Here is a 12,089-nt window from a genome sequence, read left to right as displayed (position 1 = left end):
TTTCTCTATGACAAAACCTAGCACCTTTTTCTGCTTGCTCGATGTTGCGATTGTGCTTGTGTGATATACCAGTAAAAACACAGTTCACCTACAGGCCTGGAGTCCCTGAAATGACAGTGCCTCATCACAAACATCCACGTAAAACATCTGAGTGTCTACACTGTTACATACCTACCCACAGCACATCATCCAGAGTGGCACCCCAGTAGCTCTGGGAGGCAATATCCAGGAAGCAGCAAGAAACATTTGTGCATATTTCCAGGGCATAAAGATTTAACTCTTATCGAGATTTTGAATTGAGATGTTTCTGAGCATCCCTGGAGAGAAGTTATTGACAGAAAGACAAGCTGAGTATCCTGCTTACATTTCAAACAGAAAATCTTCCAAAACTTGCAGAATAAACAAAAAGAGCATTGATGCAAGAATGTCGGGGAGAAGAAGAAAAGAGAGTTAATTATGCCATTTCTTCTTAACACAGGCAAGATTCAATATTATTTTATTACATTTATTGCATTGAACCAGGGCCAGTTTTGCACACATTCCAGCATCTTTGAACACTGTTTTAGCTGATTCTGATATTCCTATGACTATCTGTGAGAGTAGGGATTATATAGGTACAGATGTCAAAACTAGATAGGACTGTGAGATGGACTTGCGGCCAGGGGATGAAGGAGATGATAAGGGAATTTACTTTTAAAAAATTATTTCAGGGCCCCACCTTTAAAATTTGCTTTTGGGTCCACATTGCTTCTGGGAGTATATTGTCCTTCTGTTGAAAAGGCAAGTTTCCATGGGAAAATAAACTAAATAAGATTTTATGGCAACTGGCTGCCCCCTTCAGAATGAAGTATCTTCTTTGGACCTTTCCTACGTTATAAAATTTCGTCATCTCATTTTCAGTTCTGCATATTTTTTTCAATGCTTGTCTTAATTATCCTGGTGAGTCTTCAGTTTACCCAGGCCTCCCAAATCCCTACAAGGGATTCTAGGATTTGATTCCTGTTATAACAGTGGTCTTCCTTTTTAGCTCGCTTTCTCTTGTTTGAATGCAAGGTGAGTAAAGAAGTCAGAAAAGCTGATAAACTTTATTTCTATCTTAAAATTGAGCCCGTGCTGGTAGGATTAGAACTGAGTTCATGGGATATGTTTTAAAGTCTGCTGAGGAATTACATAAGTGATAACTCCATGCCACCTTAAGAAATCAATGGCAGAAATAAGAAATGAACTGGATTTATCAATGTAGGCTAGGTAACTATAATGCTTCCCTGACTCTGGATATGAATTTCCCTTTAGAAATGATGCAAATGATGTAAACTTTTCTCACCCACTCAGTAACACCTTTCTTCTGTTAACAATTGTAGAGGAAGGGTAGACTTAACAATTTTAATTTCTATTTATCCCACAAATTAAAAATGTAAGTCTTTGCATGGTACTTTGTATATCCCTTTTCTTGTGAGAGATAAAATATTGCAATGCAGAACTGATTTGGCACCTTCAAAGTAATGCCCAAAGGCATTACTGATTCAAAATAAAGCCTGGGCTACTTCAGGAAGATAGCTGGGCCAACTACAACCAAAGAGATCTGGTTGTCTTAATCTGAGTAAACCTATGCTGGGGAAAATGGAAATGAAATATGTAAAATATCAAAATTGCATTAGTCTTTTGTTTAAATGTTTCCACAGAAGTCTAACCTAGCTTTAAAGTTAATCTTTAATTCAAAGAACAGGAAATACCAAGGAATCGTTTACAAGGCCACAGGTCACTAAGGGGGATACAGTAGTTTGACTTCATAAATCACAAGCAAGCAATGTTAACTGAAACCGTAGTGGCTTTTATCTCATTTTCAAGGGATTGTATGTCTGTTACATATTTTTTTAGATGCTGGCAATGATCAAAACAATTTACTGTGGAACATGCATAACTGTGGGGACTAATAAAAGACTTTTTGTGGCTATGCTTGAGGTGATCCCAGAATTGAAGCCACTGCAAACCACAAGCTGAAGGGTTACATATCATGGTAGCATAGCAGGCATTATGTCATCTAATTCTGTTCTGCATTTAAAGTTGTATTAAAAATATTTAAAAGTCATTGCCTGCCTGAATGTTCATGATGCATAAGTGAGCATGACCATCAGCCTACGCCCTTGAAAGAGAAGCTGAATCAACCACCTGAAAGAGGAGCTGAATCAATAGGTATTCATTCATAACTCCTCTTTCAAGGCCCTCAGCAGTGGCACTAAACTTCCAGAAAACCAGTGTCAGGTTGAGGATCAAGGAACCATTGAGGTAGATGCGTGAAGTCCACTACCAAAAGTTGAGAGGGTTAACAGAAGTCCAGTAACGGAGCATGAAAGGACAAGATTTTGCAGGCTGAGCCTACAAAACATTTAGAACTCATTGGTGAAACGAAGCAGTAGAGGGAGAAGGGGATAGATATGAAGCAAAAATATATGAGGTGGATAAAAAGTGCTAAAAATGCACCTGAATTCGAGAGACAACTAGAGAGGTCTGCACATGGTAACCACTCTCTCAGCTGTAGTCTTTACTGTCACTGCTTTGTGTGAGTCATGTAAATGTTCCCCCATCCCAGTCTACAAAATGGGAATGACACCTCATGGGGACGTTTGGGAGATTTAATTAGCTATCATTTGACAAGGATCATGACCTTATTGCCTTACCAGATGTACTTCTGCAATGCAGAAAAATCTTTATTGTTAGGAAATTTAATGATTCATTGTCTATATGCAGCACACACAGAGTACATCATTTAATATCCTCATAAGTGACTGAGGAACGGGAGTCCTCATTTTAATTTTCAGAGAGAATTTCTGCTGAGCTTGTGCAGCCTGTGAGGTGTGAGAACCTCTCTAGGTTCTTTCGCTGAATTCTGTGAAAATACAAGGTTTGTACCCCAAATTACAGCCTTTACAAGGACTGAGGGGAAAAAAACCACTTTCTGATGTGTATTGACTCACTTGTGGTTCAAAACAGAAGCCTGGAGTCCTAGAGCACCAGCTCTAATTTGATTACGGTAGAAATATGAATATAACTATTAACATCTGAGTTTTGAATAGCTTAAAACAACTTCCAGATAGCAATGAGGTTGCTGCTCTGAAAACTAATTACTTACCATCGATATCTGTCAGATTATTTATGTAACTAGTTATCCAGGCATAGGCAATAAATGAGAAAATCTGTCCTCATCTCTCACGTTCCCAGAGCTTATCTGAATGGACCCGCCTTCCTGCAAACTCTTTTCCCTACACTTTCAGCAGCTTGTGTAGGACTTCATCTGCTTTACTAGACTGAAGCCTAACAGGAGTTTACATACCTATCTGTGAGCACCTGGCAGCTTAACCATGTTGCTTGTGTTGATCAGCTGTATCACGAGCGACCCTCAGCTTTTTGCTCTTGGCCTAAGCTGAAGGGGAAGAGAAAGGTCTCTTCTCTGCCCATTGCCCAAAGACACTGTTCCCATGGACCAGAGACCACCAGAAAAGGCAGATATCCTAATACTGTGCCCACTGCTGCTGAAGGCTTACCTAGTGAAGGCTTGTAAACTGGAGTTTGATTTTTGTCTTGACAGGGCGTCTCTGCTGAGACTTTAAAGGCTTGCAAATGCCTCTGTGATATGAAAACCAGGCAACTAGGGCTTGGCAAGGGGCATGGAGCAGATCTGTAAGATTTATATCATGGCAAGAAACGCTATCAACAACTCATATGGCCAAATGTTGTCCTACTTATTTTTCACAGATGAAAATGCACATGGTGCTTCTTGAAATAACATCCTTGGATGTTTCCATCTCCTGGCATATAAAGTGACATTCCACAGAGTTTAAGCACTACAAAGCAGTGTGAACCATTTACTCGGAGAGCTATCTTGTCTTCAAAACAAAAGATAAAAGAGATAAATAGCCAAGTACAATATTGTACCTCAACAACCTAAAAGCCAATCTTAAAACTGAGTGGAACAATGGAGAGCTTTTATTTCTTGTTTTTTAAAGAATAAAGTTCAGTGTTTTCCTTTGAAAGCTATTCAGCAAGCTCCCCTAAATCCTATTACAACTTAAAGTGAAGTGCATGTTTCCATAAGAACAACAGTGGCAACATTCATCCTTTGTAGTCTATCCTTTGTTGTGTTTTCTATCTATTCTTGTAGATTTTTCCACTCTAGTAAAGCAAATGCAAAACAAAAGCTGATAACATTTTAGCCAGAGAGTTGATTCAGTTGGTGCTGGAAATTCAGTTTGTGCCTGCTTGCTGCCTAATACCTGATGAATTAATTTCTTGTTCAAGAAAGAGTTTATAACTTAAAGGAACTGTTCCAATTCTAGCCCACCATTTCTTGAAAGTGAAGTCTATATCTAGCTACAGATATGTATCTACATCTAACAGCAAAGATGGATATAGTCTCTGCATGCATGTATATACACAAGCTTCTCACTGTTACTGAGTTCCGAAAGTATTGCAATGTATTCAGCCCATGTATCTTAAATTAATTCAACATCATTTTGGCACTGCATCATTTTTTAGAACCTGCACATGTAGATCTAAATATAATATTTATATAAGACATGACCAAGTTGGTGGGCGAGACGTTTTATCTGATGAACACTGTTTAACTGAATTGACATTCAGCAGACTACCAGGCATATTAATTCTTCGAAAGATGTATATTTAGAAAAGCTTAGACAAACAGAGAATAGAAAGAACAAGATGTAACACACACTTTTTATTAATGTCTTGCCTGTGAAACAGTGCATTGAAGGTGACTTTGATTATTTGTAATCTCTGAACACAAATGCACTGTGCCTTGCCTGTAAATCTAGGAATTTAAGTTGTGGCACCTCCAGTCCCTTTAACCTTCGCCATCATTTATTAAGGAATTAAACAATCTGTTATTCAAAGCAATAGTTAACTTGGCTGATGTCTTTAACCTGTTTTCCCTCTGATTGTCTCTTAATCAGGTAACAGACATTAAAGAAAAGCTAAAGCTCTCTAAAAAGTTTTGGTCAGCATTACCTTACACAATCTGCAAAGATGAACGTGTGACAGCTGGTTCGTCAAACGAGGAGGACTGCTGGAACGGCCACACCAAGGCGAGGTGAGGTGCACCCCTCTCCACTGCACTCAGTCCAAATCCCCGTCAGGCCTGACGCAATAACAACATCGAGGGTATTCTACAAAACTGTTTATACGAGTGAAATGGAAATGGGGAGAACAAGTAATAGTCCACATGCAGCTTGTAGCTGAGATTACTCAGCTGAGTTAAGGTGCCATTAAAGCTGGAGCATGAGTCACCATAAACGTGCGCAGTGTGTTAGCATGTGAACACAGAAAATTTTCGGTGGTCCAGCTCCAAAAGAATAATTTATACTGAGATTTCGGAACGCTCTTTAGCTCCATTTAGCATCCCTGTGTTGGGACTGACACTCTGTGAGGCAATTGCGCTCTTAGGTTATCATGCTGGGACGAAGAAGAGATTGGAATTTCGGCTCTATTTACCATTGGCTGGCAAAGCTTATGGCTATTTGCTGAGGGGAAAAAAAAGAGAGAAAAGAAAAGAAAGAAAAATAGCTAATAAACGCAACCCTTCTACTCATCTTGTGTAGAAGGCCTGACCTGATGTTGCTTCGTTAGAGAAACTGTGGTCGTCTGCCCTTATTTATGGTGATTCTTCCATAAGTTTTAACTCTGAAGTTTGCTTGGCTCTGCTTGTGACAGGGTTTGTGCTGGTAGATGAGCAGGTGTCTGAAGAGAACCGATATGGATTCATCAGCTGATGGAGGAGAGGATCTGATTATCATTTTTAAGACGGGGAGGTTGGCTCAAGGGCCATGACAAGAGCAGTTAGGTTTCAGGTCTGCCGCAGTAGCCTGTGCTTCTGGGGAGAAAGGAGGAGTTGTGGATTTGAGTGTCCAGTGAGCACTGATTCCTGACAGCAGTGATACTTTCCATCACTCAGGGCCTAGAATCTTTATTTTTCTGTTACCTGGTAAAATAAACAGAGCCAGAGCAATGAAAAACAAAAACAAAAAAGCAAAAACAAAAACAAAAAAAAGAGAGACATAAGCAGCTAGAATGAACAACTCCAAGAAAGCAAGACTACACAGGAAAAAACTCACAAACCTGTTAGACATCATTTTGCATAGATGGGTGGGTGGATGGATGGAGAGATAGATAGACGGAACCCATCCCCAACACCCAATCAGTTTTATAAGGAAAAGTTTATGGGGAGTTTTCTGCACTTTATGGGGAGATGTACAATGAGTGTAAATCCTTTCTCAGTGCCGTACTACATAACGCTCAAAAGAATACATTTTATAGTGCAGAGCAAAGGGCTCTTTGGCTTGGTAGCAGTCCATTGAACACACTTTGAGGAGCACACGAATAAATCTGTCCAAAAGCACAGGTATTCCTGTAGGTCACTGCTCAGTTCCCAAGTCGCAGCTCCAGAGGAAACCCCTGGGGACTCAGAGGAAGACAACTAACAGGAATGTCAAGCTATTACAGTATTCATCACAAAGGAACAGGGTGAAGAGAGAAATAAAAAGGTTTTTTCATCTTCCTCTATAATATCTGTTCTTGTAGGTGGGCTTTGCAAGTTATGACCCCAGGCAGGAGTGCAGTAGTGGTTAAATGGAGTTGCCAGGGCTCACAGCTGGTTACCGTGTGTCACATCAGTATGCACACGCTAATAAGAGTGCTGCTGTTTTTACAAAAGAATAGTCAAACAGACCTGCTGAAATCCCCCTTGGTTTCTGTGACCAGTGCTAGTATTTGTACCACATCTGGCCAATACTATTCAGATGCCTTTTGCTTCTGTACTTAAGGGCTTGGTACAGGTACTAAGTTTGCTGCAAATTGAGTAGGTGCATTTTAAGCCTACAGGTTTTCATCTTCTTTTTGCAGTATTTAATTTATGAGAAGCCTGATTATTTTGATGATGCCTTCTGAAATTAATGCTCTGGAGCTGTTGAGAAAATCTGTCCTCTAATGATAATGTCCTTGATTAATTTAACACAGACATTTCACTGGATGTGGAACCACAGCTTCACCGTATGCCCTGAAAATAGGTCCAGTCGGTGTTCCTCTGTCCAGTTTTTATTTCGTCGACATTCACAAAGAAAATGTAGAATCACGGTCTTAATAATATAATTCAGTACATGCTTCAGGTAGAGAGAATAGTAATATATCAAAGAGAAACCATAGTCACGGTATGGGAAATGGGTGTGGGTATATTTGAAACAAAGTTAAAATTATTACTCCAAGAATCACTGGAAAAGTAATTAATTGTGTGTGCAAAATCACCTCTTGACTAATGAACAGGGACATTTCTCCTGACCTCAACAAAAATAAAAAAATGAAAAATAAAAGTTCCTTTGCCCATACTGTTTAGTATCTGGTATCAAATACTAGTTAGCAAGAACAAGGATGGCCGAATCTGGCCACTACGCAGATACCCATTTGTGTTCACTGTGTCACCCCTCATAAGCACCCACTTTATTCTATGATATATGAAGTGCTGCATTTTGCATTCCAGAGAATATGACGAAAGCTCCTGATGGAAAAAAGAAGTTTAGCCACCTCATCTTTTCCTAGACTTTAATACTGCAGATAAGAAGACAACGTGCTAGCTATTTCGGGGAAAGAAAATTATTGCTGTTTTTGTGTTCAGATTCCATAGTGATGGAAGATACGCACACTACGCTGTGTGCTTCATGTTACGCATCGTCTTTTAATACTGCTCTTACAGGGGAAAAGAGTTACAAAACTGAGATCATAGAAATTAAAGTTAGTCTTTCTTCTGAAAGAGGCGTTACACCAAGGTCACTTGTGGTTGTTGCAGTCTCTAGGTCTCACTCTGCTGCCATGATTAATTTACAGCGACCAGCAAGAGCTAAATGAACGTCCCCAATTAGCAGATAATCTTGGGGCAACGGAGTGATCGGCTTGGCATTCCAGAAGGAGACACTTGGCATGCCGTTGATACTGTACGAAAAAGGTTTTTAATCAGGTCACCTCAGCTAGAAACTAAGTGGTGTGGAAATTGAAAAACAGTTACTAGGTGCTTGAATCTCTTTTTTGAAAAAGCCATATCAAAAATATTAATAATAGCTACTTCAGAAAAAGTGCCTTTCAGAAAGATGCCCAGTAGGGCTTCCCCATCATATCAGTATTCATAAAAGTACATGAACGTTTTATGCTTAAAGAATGAATATCTTCTGCAAGACACAGAGACAGCTTTTTTCTAAGATATTTAGAATCTAAAACTATCATTACTACCAATCTTTAAAAATTTAACTCTTTTCCCATATACAGATAAATTCTTAGCAACAGCTGATTACCTCTTTATATAGTTATTCTCCAGAAATTAAGGAATTTTCCAAAGAATTAACAAATTCAGGCTTTAGAATGAGTTGTACCAAATCCCAGGTATTAGCCCCTGAATAAACAAAGCGGCTGTTACTGAAGTGAGAACTGTAACCAAATCTCCCAGCACTGTGATGCCTGGAAGAAGAATCTTGAATTATTTCAATCAGCTCAGCCAACTGGTTTCAACAAACCCATCTGAGAGGTGGAGCTCATGTCTTAGCTACCATGAATATAAATATGTTAATATGTCTTAGCTCTGAAAGACTGTAATCTATGGAAGAGATTAGAGCTCAGTGAGGAAACTATCACTCCTCTGGGTATAATAATGAATAAATAGAATTATATGTGAAACAGATAGTAATTAGAATCATAAAAAGAAAAAATAGAGAAAAGTAAGAAACAATAGGAAAAGGAAACAATATAATTTTCAACATCTAATACAAAACTGCAAGATATTTCAACCAAAACAAACACAGGACAGGGTCTCAGCTAGCCTGAAATTTTCTTCTTCTCCTGTCACGCATAGATGAACACCTACTTCCCCAGTCAAGCGCCTTTAATTGTTGCTTATGTTATGACAGGAGGAAAGAATTGCCAGAGTATTGTCTGCCCCGGGAAAAGTGCTCATTGCTGACCAGCGAGGCTTGCAATGAGAGTGAGTTGAATGTGCTTTACCCGGAGGTAGGCAAAGGTAAACATTTAGCACCAGTAGTGAAAGCTTGAATAAAGCTACCTCTCAGCAAATGTGAAAACTGCCTGCTCATAACTGATGGTTCTAGTTTATTTTTGCGGCTTCTTCCTTCCGATGAACTGACACATGAATCATTCTCTCCCTCTCCTTTTGCCTCCTCAAGCTTTGCTCCAACATGGAGCAAAAATTTAAAAAAAAAAAATGCAGTGAAAGCCTCCTGTGGGGATTATCTCCTGAGCAAACAATCAGATGAGCTAATCTAGTTAGCCAAGCAAGCCAATTTTCCAATGCACTTCTCTTTCTGGACCAGATATGGCTGCTTACCACCAGTCCAGCCTGAGTAAGAGTGTGCTATATATTGTACTGTATTGCCTGCTGTCCTGGACACCTGGAAAAACTCCATTACTGCCTAGGTGGGATGCTTCAGCCGTACTGGATGCAGCTGCTGCAGCAGCAAAATGCGGAGAATGCTGCCTTTTATGTCAGATGTCATTTTAAAAAAAGAAAAGTCCTCCTTTTTTATTTTTAACAGCTATAGCTTTTATATAAATGGCCTGAAAGATTCATCAGTCATTTTTAGACTTGAAAAGGCAGCAGACATCCTGAAACATTAGCTGAATATTAAAAAAAAAAAAAAAAAGAGTGGTTTTAAATAAGCTTTGTGGGGCTTGGCTATGATGTGCTAAAAGACATTTTTGCTGTGTCTGCTGAGACAAGCAAGAACTGTGGAAAGGCTAAGAGGAACAGAAAACATTAATATTTTAGAAAACAATGTAAATTACACTAAACTCCTAACAGAGCTGAGCAAGGAGCAAACAGCAAAAAAACAAACAATAATGCCCATCTTCTCTATGCTCAGAGGGTTAAGATAGCTGGGTGTTTGTTTTTATTTTAGGGGGGTTTTTTGCTGTGAGGATGCAAAGAATAGACACTGATTCACGATAGCACTTCTCTTTTTTGGATTGTAATGGGCACAGAGTTCTTGTAAAGTCCAGGCGTACAAAGAGATCGCTAATGACAGCAGAAGCAGCAGCAAAGCTTAAAATTCACCCAGGTGTCTCCACTTGCAGAACTGCAGCAAAAGCAGCTGTGTTCAACCATTTTGCCCAGCTAGCAGCAAATCTGCTGTCAGAAAGTGGTCCCAAGATGTGGCTTCCAGTTCTGCGTGCCTTAACTCTACCCATACACACACCAAAATGCTTTCGTCAGAACGTGCTCCACTGCCTCACAGAGGCTGTCACTCAAGAAACACCTTGGGCTGTGTGCTCCCCTATCTGTACCAGGCCTTTGAAGAAAAGAAAGCAGTTCAAAGATGTTTGTATTCAATATAGGCTTTTCTACTTTTTTTTATTCCCCCTCCTGGGGAAGCAGGTGAGCTAGTTTGGTAATGATGGTAGAATTCAGCTTCGAATTCAGACAGGTGAATTCAGACATTTAAATATAGGTGCCTGTGGGTGAGCTAGTAGACAGTGAGTCAGTTGTGTTGCCCAAGCACTGATGTCATTTGAGACAGATACTCCCTGGGGTATCTGCAACAGGCATGACAAAGGTCATCGCCTCCCTCCTGGACCAGAGGCTGGGCAAGACCTGCTAGAGCATCTCAAAACTCACTAATGTTAAGGTGCCTGAATTGAGCCCCAGTATCCAGTCAGTATAGGCAATGAGGTAGATCCATTGCCCAGTCACACATATCCACCAATATGTGAGATGCTCTGAATATTCAAAATACCTTCATGGAGTTGGCAGATGCATCACTAGACCCTATTGGAGTGGCAGCCCGACACCAAGCATCCAAGACCTTTGCACCAAGCTTATAGATGTGAAGCAGGACCTATGGGAAATCCACACCTTTCTGAGCTGGTAACGAGTCTAGGATGAATAACGTAGAGCATCTCAAACAGATGCTTGTGTTTGCACAACTAAATCCAGGCAAACGGAAAAAATAAATTAATCATCAGGCAGGGGTCAGCCCGACAGCTCTCTACCCTCCACTGACAAGATTTGTCCCTGACTAGTATTGGCAAGCTCTTCACTCACAAAGTGGGAGTCTGTTCATATGCAGACACCTGCATTTAGACCTATGAGTTTTGGCATTAATAGAAACATAAAGCTGAATCCCACCCTACCTCTCTCAATTCTTTGGTTGTGTACTGTAAATGCCGAGGTAGTCATTTGCCTGGGATCTTAAGCATTCGCCAATATTTAGGTGCTCATAAGGTAATGGGTTATTTGATCCCATGTGGCCAACTTACACACCTAGATGAGGTGCACTGGATCATTCTCCTGAAAGGTGAACTGCTCTGTCACCTGGAGAGTACACCTAGGGTCTAGCAGTACAGACAGGCTCCCATCTTTTATCCACTAAGCTAAACATCTGAAATAAAGGTGCATCTGTGCCTAAATTAGGTGCCTAAATTATTCATGGTGGATCACACTGGTACATGTGCTTAACATAAAAGTTCTCTGAGTCATGCTAATCTGATATTAAAATGCCTAAAATTTGATGAATTTACTTAAAGCTTCATGAACTGATCAGTGTGGTGCTCCCTATGGAATTATGTTAACACCCCTCTAACCCAAAAACAGATTTGAGCAGCAAAGTCTAGCTTTAGATGCCTAATTTTGTAATTATACATGGAACAGTCAAATCCAGTTTATGCTGAAACTAATCGTTTCACCACACCTTATATTTCCTCTATTTGAAAGAAAATTTTCTCTTACAGATTTGTTGTAGTGAAGCTGTTGATCCTGTATTCTCAACAGTTTGTATAACACCACCTCTGCTTTGCTAATAAGTTGCAAAATCTCTCCTTTGTGTATAATTTATTCCATTTTTTAATTTTAAAGCAATTGTATCAAAACAAGCTAAAATGGTAAGGCTTTCCATGCTACGAGTGCTTTGGGTGTCACCGGATCCTGATAGAGGAATGACCAACTGACTGAGTCTCTACAACTCAATGGACTGCCCCATTTAAAGTTAAATGATCTCCGTATGGACATCAGATCCACACTGATCACAGTG

The 12,089-nt window shown here is 39.8% G+C and overlaps 1 protein-coding gene across 1 annotated transcript in view; it reads left to right on the top strand.

The window, feature by feature from the left end:
* GPC6 (glypican 6) overlaps window positions 1–12,089 on the top strand; it is a 773,736-nt gene that overhangs the window by 744,987 nt on the left and 16,660 nt on the right. The window contains exon 7 of the mRNA XM_068929039.1: window positions 4,968–5,104. Coding sequence (XP_068785140.1) covers window positions 4,968–5,104 — 137 coding nt within the window. The remainder of the gene's footprint in view (window positions 1–4,967; window positions 5,105–12,089) is intronic.

Source organism: Struthio camelus, chromosome 1 (assembly GCF_040807025.1).
Source record: "Struthio camelus isolate bStrCam1 chromosome 1, bStrCam1.hap1, whole genome shotgun sequence".
Lineage (NCBI taxonomy): Eukaryota > Metazoa > Chordata > Aves > Struthioniformes > Struthionidae > Struthio > Struthio camelus.
This window is presented reverse-complemented; position numbering and strand designations above follow the sequence as displayed.